Source organism: Mytilus galloprovincialis, chromosome 6 (genome assembly GCF_965363235.1).
Source record: "Mytilus galloprovincialis chromosome 6, xbMytGall1.hap1.1, whole genome shotgun sequence".
Taxonomy (NCBI): domain Eukaryota; kingdom Metazoa; phylum Mollusca; class Bivalvia; order Mytilida; family Mytilidae; genus Mytilus; species Mytilus galloprovincialis.
Genome location: NC_134843.1, coordinates 45,966,953 through 45,985,034, shown reverse-complemented (window position 1 = coordinate 45,985,034; position 18,082 = coordinate 45,966,953). Strand labels below are relative to the sequence as shown.

Sequence of the window (18,082 nt, the reverse complement as noted above, 5' to 3'; positions counted from 1 at the left end):
AAATATAAACATTGTTTTTTTTTCCATCAATTAAATCAATTTTAACTTTATGAAAAATACATTTTGAGATACTGTTTTGTTCTCATTCATAAACCTTCGTATCATACACATCTAAAAATTTCCGTTTTTGCTCGGATACATAGTACGACTTGTAAATACAAAAACCTAGTATTGTCAAGAAATAATTAAAACCGTTATACCCTTGATCTGATTTTTTGTATCCAAATACTATATGTTTTGCTAGTATCTTGTTTTGAAAATTAATTTTTGATAGAAGATAATGCACTTTCTCCCAAAAATCTTTCAAAAATGAACATGTAATAAAGAAATGCAAATAATCTTATTCTTTTGTTTAACAAAAATTGCATTTATCGTTTTTTTTTCTTAACGGATTCATCAAAAGCAGTATAATCACTTGTGTTGCTATTACTGTTACTGTTATTTGTTCTTTTGACACCTCTGCGAGGCATATTACCATAAAATTTTCACATTTTCTTTCTCTCATTAAAAAACACTGCCGTCCTCCATTTGTCACATGACTGTCAGATCATATCAGCCGTTGATATTCAAATAAAATTTGACCTTTTGGATTATAGCTCTTCATCTTTTATATAAGCTTTGGATTTCAAATATTTTGGCCACGAGCATCACTGAAGAGACATGTATTGTCGAAATGCGCATCTGGTGCAAGAAAATTGGTACCGTTAATTTTATTAAAAGAGGTAAAGATGAAGAAGAAAAAATTAAAATTTTTATTTTTTAATTGTTCTAAGGTAGAAAAATAAGTAAATGTATTATTCTGCTATGTTTTTGCATTCAATTTTATCTTTTCACAAAAAAACATAAGTTTAAGGAGATTATTGTGAGATGACAAAAAAGGGAAAGTAACTTGAATTGTTTTTAAAACAAAATTTAAATACACAAATTATTTACGACCTAAAGCTACGGTAATTGGTGTTAATTAACAGTGTGTTTGACACCAAAGCTGTCAAGTGCAGCCATGCACTAAAATTGGTCACTTGATTTGAAATCACACAGGTAGTTGAACTTCTTGTCCAGGAAGAAATACGAATTTACTGAATATTTCAAAAGAAAATCTCTTACGAAATCAGTCTAAAGGCTTAGGAATCCGGGTGAAAACGGTCTATTTTCCGAATTCCCGGGTTATCTGGTCACCCGGCGGGCAGGACGGTGATCCCTCAGAATTGTGAAAAACTCGGGTCACACCCGCAGGATCCAGGTCAGTTGACAGGTATGTTTTAAGCACGATCAACAATAGTCGAAAGCACCTTCGGTACCTCTTGGATCATACAGAACAAAATTAGGATTTACCATACTACTGCAACAGGGACTGAATAATAGCATGGAGATTCAAGTACATATACTAGTATACGTCTGCATTTCTTAAGGATATGCAACTGAATATCTTGTATTGGTGGAAACTTTGCTTAGTTTGTTAAGTATACGTAATATCTATGTAATTTAATGTATTTTATTTTACTCCGCTGGGATTTCCCCAGGTCGTTTGTTCTCTTAGTAAAGTCGGGTTGCTTATATACATAATAACTAGAGGCTCTTTAGAGCCTGTGTCGCTCACCTTGGTCTATGTGAATATTAAACAAAGGACACAGATGGATTCATGATAAAATTGTGTTTTGGTGATGGTGATGTGTTTGAAGATCTTACTTTACTGAACATTCTTGCTGCTTACCATTATGAGGGTCTGGATGGGGGGGGGGGGGGGGGGGAGTTGTCTGTTATTCTGTAACATTTAATTTTCACCCCTTTTTTCTCTAATCTTTAAAAAATTAACGACTTTTTTTGGCCTGTTATTCTCTAATCTTCCATTTTTTAAGGGCATTATTCTTTAATCATTTCACCCCATCCAAACCCTCCATTATCCCTATCTATAATGAACTTGGCCCAGTAGTTTCAGAGGAAAATGTTAGTGAAAATTTACAAATTTTATGAAAATTGTTAAAAATTGACTATAAAGGGCAATAACTCCTTAGGGGGTCAATTGACCATTTTGGTCATGTTGACTTACTTTTAGGTCTTACTTTGCTGTACATTTTTGCTGTTTACAGTTTATCTCTATTTATAACAATATTCAAGATAATAACAAACTAGAGGCTCTAAAGAGCCTGTGTCGCTCACCTTGGGTCTTGTACATATTAAACAATGGACACGGATAAATTCATGACATAATTGTGTTTTGGTGATAGTGATGTGTTTGTAGATCTTACTTTACTGAACATTCTTGTTGCTACAATTATCTCTATCTATAATGAACTTGGCCCAGTAATTACAGTGGAAAATATTTTCTAAAAATTTACAAAAATTTATGAAAAATGTAAAAAATTAACTATAAAGGGCAATAACTCCTTAAGGGGTCAATTGACTATTTTGGTCATGCAAACTTATTTGTAGATTTTATTTTGCTGAACGTTATTGCTGTATACAGTTTATCTCTATCTATAATAATATTCAAGATAATAACAAAAAACGGCAAAATTTCCTTAAAATTACCAATTCAGGACAGTAACCTAACAACGGGGTGTCCGATTCATGTGAAAACATCAGGGCAGATAGATCTTGACCTGATAAACACTTTTACCGCGTCAGATTTGCTCTAAATGCTTTGGTTTTTGAGTTATAAGCCAAAACTGCATTTTACCCCTATGTTCTATTATTAGCCGTGGCAGCCATTTTGGTTGATTGGCCAGGTCACGCCACACATTTTTTAAACAAGTTACCCCAATGATGACTGTGGCCAAGTTTAGTTTAATTTGGCCCAGTAGTTTCAGAGAAGAAGATTTTTGTAAAAGATTACTAAGATTTACGAACTAGAGGCTCTAAAGAGCCTATGTCGCTCACCTTGGTCTATGTGAATATTAAACAAAGGATGCAGATGGATTCATGACAAAATTGTGTTTTGGTGATGGTGATGTGTTTGTAAATCTTACTTTACTGAACATTCTTGCTGCTTACAATTATCTCTATCTATAATGAACTTGGCCCAGTAGTTTCAGAGGAGAAGATTTTTGTAAAAGATTACTAAGATTTACGAAAAATGGTTCAAAATTGACTATAAAGGGCAATTACTCCTAAAGGGGTCAACTGACCATTTCAGTCATGTTGACTTACTGTGGGTTCATTTTTATTCGTGGTATACCAATTTCCGTGGGTTTCGTGGGTCACAGCGAACCACGAATTTAAGAATTCAACGAAGAATAATCCCGAGAAATGTGTATGGAGTCGGATGTTTATTTCCGGTTATGTTATGCAGTTCTAGTATAGTGTTGACTAGCGATAAACATTGTAACATAACACGTGTGTTTTATTGAAAGAAGTATTTTGATTAAATCTATAATAAATATATCAAATATCAGTGATAATTTACTTTTTAAAATTGATTAAAACTGTTATGGAAAATACTGCAAGTTGTTAATTACCGTGTCATAGTTTGGTTAAACAGCGATTAAAAATCAATAAGATTAAGTACAGGGATATTGCCCGTAGGTAAAAGTGTTTATGACAGAAACATTTATTTTCACACCTTATACTTATATCACTGTTTATTATATCGTGATAAGGGAAATGAGCTTTCAATCATAAAGTTTTGAATGCCTTATAGAATTCAGACAAGAATTTATAAATTGTAAAATAAACAAATAATTAGTTGTCTCTGTACATTATTGTAATCGAAGTTATCAATGAACACTTTAACCTTGTATGACAAAGCGAGGAGTTTGACAATTCAAAACTTTTTCAATGAATTCCTTCTTTTTTGTTTTGTTTTATTATTGATCAAACCTAGGAGGTTATATGATCTCCTAAATCAAAAAGAAATCCACGAATTACGTATCTATTTTGTTGTTGTTAGCGATCCACGAATTTACGTATACCACGAAACGTCTTTTTTTCTCTATCCACGAAAATTGATACCCACGAAAATAAATGAATCCACAGTATTTGTAAATCTTACTTTGCTGAACATTATTGCTGTTTACAGTTTATCTCTATCTATAATAATATTCAAGATAATAACCAAAAACAGCAAAATTTCCTTAAAATTACCAATTCAGGGGCAGCAACTCAACAACAGGTAGTCCGATTCATCTGAAAATTGCAGGGCAGATAGATCTTGACCTGGTAATCAATTTTACTTCATGTCAGATTTGCTCTAAATGCTTTGGTTTTTGAGTTATAAGCCAAAAACTGAATTTTACCCCTATGTTCTATTTTTAGCCGTGGCGGCCATCTTGGTTGGTTGACCGGGTCACGCCACACATTTTTTAAACTAGAAACTAGATACCCCAATGATGATTGTGGCTAAGTTTGGTTTAATTTGGCCCAGTAGTTTCAGAGGAGAAGATTTTTGTAATAGATTACTAAGATTTACGAAAAATGGTTAAAAATTGACTATAAAGGGCAATAACTCCTAAAGGGGTCAACTGACCATTTCGGTCATGTTGACTTATTTATAAATCTTACTTTGCTGAACATTATTGCTGTTTACAGTTTATCTCTATCTATAATAATATTCAAGATAAATAACCAAAAACAGCAAAATTTCCTTAAAACTACCAATTCAGGGGTAGCAACCCAACAACAGGTTGTCCGATTCATCTGTAAATTTCAGGGCAGATAGATCTTGACCTGATAATCAATTTTACTTGTGTCAGATTTGCTCTAAAGGCTTTGGTTTCAGAGTTATAAGCCAAAATCTACATTTCACCCCTATGTTCTATTTTTAGCCATGGCTGCCATCTTGGTTGGATGGCCGGGTCACGCCACACATTTTTTAAACTAGATACCCCAAAGATGATTGTGGCCAAGTTTGGATTAATTTGGCCATGTAGTTTCAGAGGAGAAGATTTTTGTAATAGATTACTAAGATTTACGAAAAATGGTTAAAAATTGACTATAAAGGGCAATAACTCCTAAAGGGGTCAACTGACCATTTCGGTCACGTAGACTTATTTATAAATCTTACTTTGCTGAACATTATTGCTGTTTACAGTTTATCTTTATCTATAATAATATTCAAGATAATAACCAAAAACAGCAAAATTTCCTTAAAATTACATATTCAGGGGCAGCAACCCAACAACGGGTTGTCTGATTCATCTGAAAATTTCAGGGCAGATAGATCTTGACCTGATAATCAATTTTACTTCATGTCAGATTTCCTCTAAATGCTTTGGTTTTTGAGTTATAAGCCAAAAACTGCATTTTACCCCTATGTTCTATTTTTAGCCATGGCGGCCATCTTGGTTGGTTGACCGGGTCACGCCACACATTTTTTAAACTAAATACCCCATTGATGATTGTGGCCAAGTTTGGTTTAATTTGGCCCAGCAGTTTCAGAGGAGAAGATTTTTGTAAAAGTTAACGACGACGGACGACGGACGACGACGGACGCCGGACGCAAAGTGATGGGAAAAGCTCACTTGGCCCTTCGGGCCAGGTGAGCTAAAAAAGGGTTAAAAATTGACTATAAAGGGCAATAACTCCTAAAGGGGTCAACTGACCATTTTGGTCATGCTGACTTATTTGTAAATCTTACTTTGCTGAACATTATTGCTGTTTACAGTTTATCTCTATCTATAATAATATTACCCGTATGTTCTATTTTTAGCCATGGCGTCCATCTTGGTTGGTTGGCCCAGTCACGCCACACATTTTTTAAACTAGATATCCCAAAGATGATTGTGGCCGAGTTTGGATTAATTTGGCCCAGTAGTTTCAGAGGAGAACATTTTTTAGCCATGGCGGCCATCTTGGTTGGTTGGCCCAGTCACGCCACACATTTTTTAAACTAGATATCCCAAAGATGATTGTGGCCAAGTTTGGATTAATTTGGCCCAGTAGTTTCAGAGGAGAAGATTTTTGTAAAAGATTACTAAGATTTACGAAAAATGGTTAAAAATTGACTATAAAGGTCAATAACTCCTAAAGGAGTCAACTAACCGATTCAGGGGCAACAATCTAACAACCAGTTGTCCGATTCATCTGAAAATTTAAGGGCAGATAGATCTTGACCTGATAAACAATTTAATCCCCTGTCAGTTTTGCTCTAAATGCTTTGGTTTTTGAGTTATAAGCCAAAAACTGCATTTTACCCCTATGTTCTATTTTTAGCCATGGTGGCCATCTTGGTTGGTTGGCTGAGTCACCGGACACATTTTTCAAACTACATACCCTTAGATGTTTGTTGCTAAGTTTGGTTTAATTTGGCCAAGTAGTTTCAGAGGAGAAGATGTTTTGTAAAAGATTACTAAGATTTATAAAAAAATGTTTAAAATTGACTATAAAGGGCAATAACTCCTAAAGGGGTCAACTGACCATTTTGGTCACGTTGACTTATTTGTAAATCTTACTTTGCTGAACATTATTGCTGTTTACAGTTTATCTCTATCTATAATAATATTCAAGATAATAACCAAAAACAGCAAAATTTCCTTAAAATTACCAATTCAGAGGCAGCAACCTAACAACCATTTGTCCGATTCATCTGAAAATTTGAGGGCAGACAGAACTTGACCCGATAAACAATTTTACCCCATGTCAGATTTGCTCTAAATGCTTTGGTTTTTGAGTAATAAGCTAGAAACTGCATTTTACCCTTATGTTCTAATTTTAGCCATGGCGGTCATCTTGATTGGTTGGCCGGGTCACGCCACACATTTTTTTTAACTAGATAACCCACTGATGATTGTGGCCAAGTTCGGTTTAATTTGACCCAGTAGTTTCAGAGGAGAAGATTTTTGTAAAAGTTAACGATGACGGACGCAGGACGACGACGGAAACAGGACGACGACGGACGACGACAGACGCCACGTGATGAGAAAAGCTACAGGACCAGGATCTAAAAAGGAACATGAACTCTGAAGAGCTCTTTAAACGACTGCTATTAATAAACAAATATACATGTTCAAGCTCTTATATCTAGGTAATAAGAGCAGATACGTATATACAACGCAAACATACAGACAGACAGCACATGCATGTATTAATACTTAGATAGCACATGCAAAATTAAGTTAAGCAAGATATATATTCAAACAGATGTCAAATAACATCAAATAGAACACACACAGTAATTAAATCCCTATTTTTCTAGATTGCTCGACACCTGTCGGGATTTCCCTAGGTGAACATTCTACCTTTTTCCTCCCTTTTTAGCTAACCTGGCCTAAAGGCCAAGTGAGCTTTTCTCATCACTTGGCGTCCGGTGTCCGTCGTCGTCCGTCGTCGTCGTCGTCCGTCGTGGTCGTCCTGCGTTAACTTTTACAAAAATCTTCTCCTCTGAAACTACTGGACCAAATTTAACCAAACTTGGCCACAATCATCATTGGGGTATCTAGTTTAAAAAATGTGTCCGGTGACCCGGCCAACCAACCAAGATGACCGCCATGGCTAAAAATAGAACATAGGGGTAAAATGCAGTTTTTGGCTTATAACTCAAAAACCAAAGCATTTAGAGCAAATCTGACATGGATTATATATTGTTCATCAGGTCAAGATCTATATGCCCTGAAATTTTCAGATGAATCGGACATTCCGTTGTTGGGTTGCTGCCCCTGAAATGGTAATTTTAAGGAAATTTTGCTGTTTTTGGTTATTATCTTGAATATTATTATAGATAGAGATAAACTGTAAACAGCAATAATGTTAAGCAAAGTAAGATCTACAAATAAGTCAACATGACCAAAATGGTCAGTTGATCACTTTAGGAGTTATTGCCCTTTATAGTCAATTTTTGACCATTTTTCGTAAATCTTAGTAATCTTTTAGAAAAATCTTCTCCTCTGAAACCACTGGGCAAAATTTAACCAAACTTGGCCATAATTATCATTGGGGTATTTAGTTTAAAAAATGTGTCCGGTGACCCGGCCAACCAACCAAGATGGCCGCCATGGCAAAAAATAGAACATAGGGGTAAAATGCAGTTTTTGGCTTATAACTCAAAAACCAAAGCATTTAGAGCAAATCTGACATGGGGTTACATTGTTCATCAGGTCAAGATCTATCTGCCCTGAAATTTTCAGATGAATCGGACATTCCGTTGTTGGGTTGCTGCCCCTGAATTGGTAATTTTAAGGAAATTTTGCTGTTTTTGGTTATTATCTTGGATATTATTATAGATAGAGATAAACTGTAAACAGCAATAATGTTCAGCAAAGTAAGATCTACAAATAAGTCAACATGACCAAAAATGGTCAGTTGACCACTTAAGAAGTTATTGCCCTTTATAGTCAATTTTTAACCATTTTTCGTAAATCTTAGTAATCTTTTCATCTGAAACTACTGGGCCAAATTTAACCAAACTTAGCCATAATCATCATTGGGGTATCTTGTTAAAAAAAATTGTCCAGTAACTCGGCCAACAAACCAAGATGGCCACCATGGCTAAAAATAGAACATGGGGTAAAATGCAGTTTTTGGCTTATAACTCAAAAACCAAAGCATTAAGAGCAAATATGACAGGAAGTAAAATTGTAGATCAGGTCACGATCTATCTGCCCTGGAATTTTCAGATGAATCGGATAATCGGTTGTTAGGTTGCTGCCCCTGAATTGGTAATTTTGAGGAAATTTTGCTGTTTTTTTTTGTTATTATCTTAAATATTATTATAGATAGAGATAAACTGTAAACAGCAATAATGTACAGCAAAGTAAGAACTAAAAATAAGTCAGTATTACCAAAATAGTCAATTGACCCCCTAAGGAGTTATTGCCCTTCACAGTCAATTTTTAACAATTTTCTTAAAATTTGAAGATTTTCAATAACATTTTCCACAGAAAGTACTGTTATAGATAGAGATAATTGTAAGCAGCAAGAATGTTTAGTAATGTAGGATCTACAAACACATCACCATCACCAAAACACAATTTTGTCATGAATCCATCTGTGTCCATTGTTTTATATTCACATAGACCAAGGTGAGCGACACAGGCTCTTTAGAGCCTCTAGTTTCTTTATTATTTATTTTTATTTTGAAAAATATTTAAAAAGACATAATCTTTCAATCAGTTTAATTGGGGTCTGGAGCTGGCTATCAGTAACTACTAGTAGTCCTTTGTTAATTTATGCATCATTGTCATTTTGTTTAGTTTCTTTTGTTACCTATTCTGACATCGGATTCAAACTTCTTTTGAAATGAGTTTTACTGTGCGTATTGTTGTGTATTTGTTTTTTCTACATTGGCAAGATGAAAAACGGGGGAGGGTGGTTTATATATCAAAAAACATGTTTAACCCCGCCGCATTTTTGCGCCTGTCCCAAGTGAGGAGCCTCTGGCCTTTTTTAGTCTTGTATGATTTAAATTTAGTTTCTTTTATATATTTAGGAGTTTAGTATGACGTCCATTATCACTGAACTAGTAATCATTTTAGTTTAGGGGGCAGCTGAAACATGACTCCGGGTTCATGGTTTTCTCGCTGCATTGAAGACCCATTGGTGCCCTTTGGTTGTAATCTGCTCTACAATCGAATTGTTGTCTCTTTAATATATTCCCCATTTCATTATCATTGTTTTATAGAAAAAAGTTTTCGTCTCTAAGAGAGAAACAAATAATGCTCAACAATAGATAAATGCTCTGTACCTTTTAAAGAGAATGTCCCTTACATAACAAGAAATTGTCAGGTAATGCAAAGGAATCCTGTCAAACCAAAAGCCACCAGGTGACATTAACATTCATATGTATTTCCAGAGTTTAGACTTTCTGTAATGTACCAATAAATATTTTATCTTTCCCTTGTACACACATGAAGAAATATATACCATAAGGATCTTTTAGAAAAAAAAATGAATATCATGGAAAATTTTCGATTATTTGATTTTTGTTTAAAATAAATATTAATGCTACACCATAATTGTTTTGAAACAAATATCAGTACTCTAATTTAAATCTTATATTTAATAGTATTTTTTATTATTTCATAGACAACTAGACATCATTGCATCTGATTTTGTCATTAATTTTTTTTAATTCAATATAAGCAAAACCAGGTATTAAAACCGATAATGAAAATTTAACTTGTGCACAAAAAACTTGTGATTGCAAGCCTGTCTAAGTCGATTCATAAACAGTTGTGGTAAATTCTGACACAATGTTCAATAATCTATATTAAGAGAGATCCATTCACTTTAACACTTAGTTATTGTCTGGAACTAGAAAAATGCTTGTTTTGGGTCCCTTTTTCCTGCATGGTTAGAGCAATTTCCCACAAACTCAATACCTGCCTTCCCTTTGTGATATGGAACCAGATGGTAAAATGTCAGAGAGATCCATACATTTACACACAATTTTTTGAATTTAAAGTACAAATAATTTCAGAGAGATCCATTCACTTAAACTTTAGTAATTGTCCGGAAACCAATTTTTTTTCTGACGAAGATGCACACGACGATGACTTCATAGCATTTTACGAACCCATTGCGGTTGCATAAAAATATGACAAAGTTTGGGTTATTCCTGCTTTTAATGCAGGGACCCTCATTTACATTCAAAGATCGTCAGTAGAAAAAAAATTCCGGTATTGATTTATGTGACTTCCATATGTATTTTTTTTATCTCAGTACCTTAATGTCTCCGTTAGCATCATGAAGCTTTTGCTTAAAATCTTCCACTTCAAATTCTAATGACTTATTTCTCTCTTTGCATGAAATCAACGAGCTTCCAAGATTCTGAAAGATAAAAAATATTTTAAAGAACTAGATATTTGCATTATACAACTGTTTTTCCTTTAAAAACTTATATTGATGACTCCCTATTGCAAGATCAGTACTATAATAAATGTTGTGAGAATACAGTAGTTTAGACAAACTTAATTGCATTTTTATGATTCAATTTCAATGAAAATAAATTGCTTCGCTGAGCGCAGCTGGATACGAACGCAGATGTTCAACACTGAAAAGTTGGGGCCAAAATGGACACAATATTCACGCTTGATACAGGTCTGAATTTGGATTGTAATTAATTTATGGACACATAATAAGTTTCTGACACAGAATAACTGTAGTAAAAGAACTTCAAATTGGTTATATGATTATATAATATGACGACAACGACAACGTGATACCAATGTACGACCAAACATTTTTCAATTTTTTTGCGGTCGTATACAAATCAGTTATTATCACAACCCAGAGAATTGTTTTTCTTATGTTATATTATTGATTCAGCTGAATTTAAAATGTTTCAATCTGTAGAAAAGATATAAAATAAGAAGATGTGGTATGATTGCTAATGAGACCACTCTCCAAATGATACACAAATTAACAGCTATAGGTCACCGTAAAGTCTTCAACAATGAGCAAAGCCCATACTGCATAGTCAGATATAAATGACCCTGAAATCACAAGTGTTAAACATTGCAAACGAGAAAACTAATGTCCTATTTAATGTACAAAAATATGAACGAAAAACAAATGCGCAACACAGCGATAAACAACAACCACTGAATTACAGGCTCCTGAATTGGGACAAACACATACATACAGAATGTGGCTAGGTAACACATTTTATCGGAATCCCAACACTCCTCTAACCTGGAACAGTGGTGTAACAGTACAACATAAGACTGAATTATAAAAATCAGTTGAAAAAGGCTTCTTGACTGATCAGATGAATACAAATAGAAATACCTATAACAAAAACATAAAGTGAACATGGCTTGGTTCTAATACATCCCAACAACAACAAAATATTAAGAACAGATCTAAGAGTTCTCGCAATTACTGACAGGTAGTTCAAAGACAATAAAAACTAATAAAACAAACATTCTGTGAGTATTGCATGGCAATACATAGTCCACAACCGGTTAAAAATTCATTGTATTGGAACACAATTCCAACTAGATATATAACTTTTTATGGTGTAAACTATATACATGTAACAAATATCAAGTCAATATCTTCAAGCATGACGAAAAAAGTGTTAAAAACTGATTATTCAAGTGAATTTTCTAAGTCCAAGGGCCATAACTCTGGACAAAATCATCAGACCGGACAAAATTCGAATTTGATCTTTACCTTGTCATGATAAAACAATACACTGAATATTAAATCATTATTTTTAAGCATGAAGAAAAAAGTGTGGAAAACTGATATGCCTGACTGACGGATGGACAGATGGACAGACAAACGGACAAAGGTGAAAACCTAAAGTTAATATTAAACAAAGGACACAGATGGATTCATGACAAAATTGTGTTTTGGTGTTTGTGATGTGTTTGAAGATCTTACTTTACAGGACAATCTTGCTGCTTACAATTATTTCTATCTATAACGTAATTGGCCCAGAAGTAACAATAGCAAACATTTTGTAAATATTAACAAAAAATTACAAAATTTATGAAAATTGTTTAAAAATTTACAATAAATGACAATAACTCCTTAAGGGGTCAATTGGCCACTTTGATCATGTTGACATATTTGTAGCTCTTACTTTGCTGTTCATTGTTGCTGTTTACAGTTTATCTCTATTTATAATAATATTCAATATAATAACCAAAAGCTGCGAAATGTTCTTAAAATAATCAATTTAGGGGCAGCAACCCAACAACAAGTTGCCCGATTGGTCTGAAAAATTCAGGACAGATAGATCTTGACCTAATAAACAATTTTATTCACAGCAGATTTTCTCTAAATGCTTTGGTTTCAGAGATATGAGTAAAAACTGCATTTTACACTATGTACTATTTTTAGCCATGTTGGCAATCTTGGTTCACGGCCAGGTGATCCGACAATTCTTTTAAACTAGATACCATAATGATAAATGTGGCCAAGTCTGGTTAAATTTGTCATAGTAGTTTAAGAGAAGATTTTTGTAAAAGATAACAACAAGAGTGCACACGCTGAAATGTCTCGCCTTCTTTACTAATCATTGATATTATGTTGATAGTCCTATATCTAAAGATTTACAAGAGGTTTCTAATAAAATGACATACGTACGTAACTCGACGTACGGACGTAATGGGACGGGTTATTTCCAACCATCAAATTTGGTTGAATTCGCTCTAAAGTCTAAACAAAGTATAACAAGACTTTTAAAATCACACACTGGAATGATCGTCCATATGAATTTTTTTTATTATGACGAACAAATTATAGAAATATTGATATATTTATATTAATCACGTGTTTTTCCGGATTCCTGCCTTTATTTTACTGACATAAGACCACTTAACAAACGTATCCCATACCTATCATGCGTACGATTCGAGTTATCTTTCGTGGTTTTAATTATGAAAATAATTTTTCAATATAGTTTGCAGATAAACGCCCCATTATACTTTATTTCAATCTTTCTTTATAGTGTATCGATCTTTTTATTACATTGTTTCGGGAAAAATATTCAGAAGGATATGTTTCTGACAATTTCAGAAATATCGAAAGCAGAATTTGTCAGAATCTATCTTTATAAAGATTGCAAATTCATAACTATCGCTTTCATTTACTTTATAAAAAAAAGATTTTTCATTTATTATACAATATATGCATGGATAAAGAAATACCAATATATGTGTTAGTTTTTTCAAGAATTAAGGTGTGTTCGATAAGGTATTATTTTGTATCATTTTTTTTAACTGGAATGCTATCGGAGTCCGAATACAAAAGATGTTTCCAGGGAATATATGCAATATCCCTTGAAGTGAACTCACTAAGAGTATTTTATCTATTTTTTTATGAAGAACTAAAAGGGGCCACCGAATTCTTTTTTATGTGTAAATTATTCACGGAAATGTTTAAGGAAAGTAACATTGAACAACTACATAACATAGTAAGATTTTGTTGCCGGATGCGAATACAAGATGCATCATAAAGTGAATAAGTTAGATACGGATATTTTTTAAAGTAACAGACAAAGTATAACTCAACTCGCAAACAACTGATCAAAACAAAAGGTCATAACTGCGCGCTTTTTTTTTACAAAGAACTTGTTACTTTTGGTAGGTTAAGTTTTGAACAGACATTTGACATTCCTACATTTTATGGAGTACTCTTCTACATTGTTTAATATAAGCAATACTTTATTGTTCTCCAAGATATTACATGTATCATTCATACATGTTGACAAAAGTTAAATTTATAAAGTTAAGAGACATAGTGTATCTTAAACTTAGTATTTCCAGATTTGTAAAAAAAGCATTTTAGAGGAGGTCATACATATAATGTTGTCTATCTTTATTCTAACTCCTAACCGGATACTGAGAATTAAGCCTTTAACAAGAAGTTTCATTGAAATATATTGACTGAATGCACACAATAAATATATTTTAATGATATAATTCCACAAATCTGAATTTTTCGTAGACAGTATATTTTTGCCATTGTGTGACCTATCAAGAGTATGATCACCCTACACCTATTTTGCGATTCATATTTTCAAGTAACCGTTCACTCCCTACTAGCATAGCCGTCTTTACGCCAAGGTGAGGCTTTAACTGCCAGGATTTAAATAATTTGCCTCACCAGAAATAAATTAAAGTTACGGTACTGTCGATTGTTTGACAGTTGGTTGCTTAACGTCCAGTGGCAAATCTTCCATGCACAATTAGCGTGTAGAAAATGTGACATTATATCTAAAAGATGCATCGGATTCAAATTTCGTACTCTGATCGGACGGGACAGCGTGCATATTCATCTCGCATATCTAAACGGACTCCAAACTTTGACAATGGTTTAAATGCGTATCGGAACAAGACCAATAGTGACCATATTTCTATTCCCTTGATCATCTTTTAGAGGTTTCTGTCAAGACGTGGCAACCAAAGAGACAGATATTGAACGCCAAATATATTAGAAAAAATTATTTAAAGAAAATTGACCTTATATTACACCTACGTTTGTACGGGCTCTTCCTAGAATGCATGCACCATAATAATTAATGAAGATATGAATAAATTAACTGGTTTAGTAAAGTTTAGTTTAGTTTAAACAATATTTTATTCAAATAAATTGAATTGGATTGTAAAGTGTAATAATATTTGTCCTACAGATGCGTCCTCATAAATTCATTTGATAAAATTCTACGGAAAGGTGACACAGATGCAACAGCGATTAATGTTTTTGTTTACCTTCGACAAAAGTATAAATTATAGAATTAGAAGTATGCTTAAAAGGAGAAGAGGCAAGTCGTTTACACCTTTTACATTCCGGCGTGTTTGAAACGGTTTTCTTTTTCTTATCACATGAAAATGAGAATATGGTCACGCTTCATATTCCATTATTTTTATTTCTTCAAACATAATTTTGATTCATGAGCATTAAGAGATAATAAATGGGTCAATTTACATGACGAAGAAATGATCGGTGTGTTTGATTACCGGTTACTGAACTAAGTATTCAGTGGCGGATCCAGAACTTTTCCTAAGGGGAGCCCGCTGACTGACCTAAAGGGGGGGGCCATTCCAGTCATGCTTCAATGATTCCCTATATAATCAACCAAATTTTTCCCACGAAAGGGGGGGGGGGGCCGGGCCCCCCAGGTCCCCCCCTGGATCCGCCTATGGTTTTCCCTTTAAGTATGTTTTCGATGAAATCACCCCAAATTTGATAACACAATATGGAAATAATTAAAATAGTAGTTTGTTCTAATTTCTAGATAATATTTATTCCAACAAAGTGTGTGTATTCAACGAGCCAAAACGTCATGCAGTCTATTGTCCCCTCCGTCGACCTTCACTGCAATAGGCCGAGATACGGTCAGATAGGTCGGTTATGACGAGTAATTTCATTTTATTGGACATCTCTACTACAACTGTCACATAAACTTAACATAAACCAAGAAAACTAAACATTAACCAATGAACCATGAAAATGAGGTCAAAGTCAGATGAACCATGCCAGGCAGGCATGTACAGCTAACAATTCTTCCATACAAATAAAGTTGACCTATTGCTTATAGTTTAGGATAAATAGACCAAAACACAAAAACTAAGCTCTGAGCAATGAACCGTGAAAATGAGGTCAAGGTCAAATAAAACCTGCCTGAGTGACATATAGATCATAAAATATTTCCATACACCAAATATAGTTGACCTATTGCATATAGTATTAGAAAAGAAGACCAAAACTCGAAAACTTAACTTTGACCACTGAACAAGAAAATGAGGTCAAGGTCAGATGACACCTGTCAGCTAGACATGTACACTTTAAAATCATTCCATATTCCAAAAATAGTGGACCTATTGCACAAAGTATAAGAAAACAGACCAAAGTACAGAAACATTTACTATAACCCCTGAACCATGAAAATGAGGTCAAGGTCAGATGACACCTTCCAGTTGGACATGTACACCTTACAGTCCTTCCATACACCGAATGTACTAGACCTATTGCTTATAGTATCTGAGATATGGACTTGACCACCAAAACTTAACCTTGTTCACTGATCCACGAAATGAGGTTGATGTCTAGTGAAAACTGTCTGACAGGCACGAGGACCTTGCAAGGTACGCACATACCAAATATAGTTATCCTATTACTTATAAAAAGAGAGAATTTAACATTACAAAAAAATCTTAACTTTTTTTTCAAATAGTCACTGAATCATGAAAATGAGGTCAAGGACATTGGACATGTGAATGATGGAAACTTCGTAACATGAGGCATCAATATAAAAAGTATGAAGCATCCAGGTCTTCCACCTTCTAAAAGCTTTTAAGAAGTTAGGTAACGTCGCCGCCGCCACCGCCGCCGGCACCGCCGCCGGATCACTATCCCTATGTCGAGCTTTCTGCGACAAAAGTCGCAGGCTCGACAAAAATAAACCAAAAATTGTTAAAAATTGACTATAAAAGGCAATTATTCCTTAAGGGGTCAACTTACCATTTTGGTCATGTTGACTTATTTGTAGATCTTACTTTTCTGAACATTATTGCTGTTTACAGTTTATCTCTATCTATAATAATATTCAAGATAATAACCAAGAGCTGCAAAATTTTCTTAAAATTACCAATTCAGGGGCAACAACCAACAACAACTTGCCCGATTGGACTGAAAATTAAAGGGCAGATAGATCTTGACCTGATAAACAATTTTACCATTTGTCAGTTATGCTTTAAATGCTTTGGTTTCAAAGATATAAGCCAAAATCTACATTTTACCCCTATGTTCTATTTTTAGCCATGGTTACCATTTTGGTTGGTTGGCCTGGTCACCGGACACATTTTTCAAACTAGATACCAATGATGATTATGGCCAAGTTTGGTTAAATTTGGCTTAGTAGTTTCAGAGAAGAAGATTTTTGTAAAAGTTAATGACGACGGACGACAACGGACGACGATGACGACGGACGCCTTGAGTGATGAGAAAAGCTCACTTGGCCCTTTTGGCTAGGTGAGCTAAAAATGACTATGTGCAATGTTAAGATACATGAATCATCAGATTGTAGATCCATGAAGGTGAATAAGTATACAACAATAATATATAGTTTGCTTTTAAGTTACTGATAATAAAATCAATATTGATATACAAATAAAAACAATATTCAAAGATCTTATGACTTGGATTGAATTGGTAACCTTTTAGAATAAGTTTAATTAAAGGATTGATAAGTTTACCAGGATCGTTTCTTAATTTTCAAGCACAGTTAACATCTCTGTAAAAATGATGATGTGCTGTCCCGTTCATTCAAACTTCGAAATCTTTTTTTTTCTATGGAAGAATTAGGTAAACGTTTAAAGCAATTTGTGGTAACGAAATCCCTTACTTAATAATTTATGAGTAATAGATAGATTATGTTCATTTAAATCTAAAACATCACAACAGACACCTGCATTTTCCAACAAGTTGTGAAACGTAAACACCGTAAGATGGTGCCAAAGGAACACCACCATTCAGAAAAAGGAAAATTAACAATAGGGAACAAAAATCGTCCCTTTTGTTGTAGTGTGGAGTTTCCCGTGTAAAACTGAAATATCTAAATCTAGGAAAGAATAGTTATTTTATCGTATGCATTTGATTTATCTACAGTAAGTTTCTTTGGGTAAATTTCGGCAGTAAAAGACCGGTAAGTAAAGACCCGAATAAACTATTTGTAATTGATAATTCAACAATACTTACC

The 18,082-nt window shown here is 33.9% G+C and overlaps 1 protein-coding gene across 3 annotated transcripts in view; it reads right to left on the bottom strand.

The window, feature by feature from the left end:
• Positions 1-18,082, bottom strand: part of LOC143079716 (coiled-coil domain-containing protein 149-like) — a 172,144-nt gene that overhangs the window by 86,977 nt on the left and 67,085 nt on the right. For all 3 annotated transcript variants that reach the window (XM_076255250.1, XM_076255248.1, XM_076255249.1), the window contains exon 4: positions 10,594-10,698. In XM_076255250.1, coding sequence (XP_076111365.1) covers positions 10,594-10,698 — 105 coding nt within the window. The remainder of the gene's footprint in view (positions 1-10,593; positions 10,699-18,082) is intronic.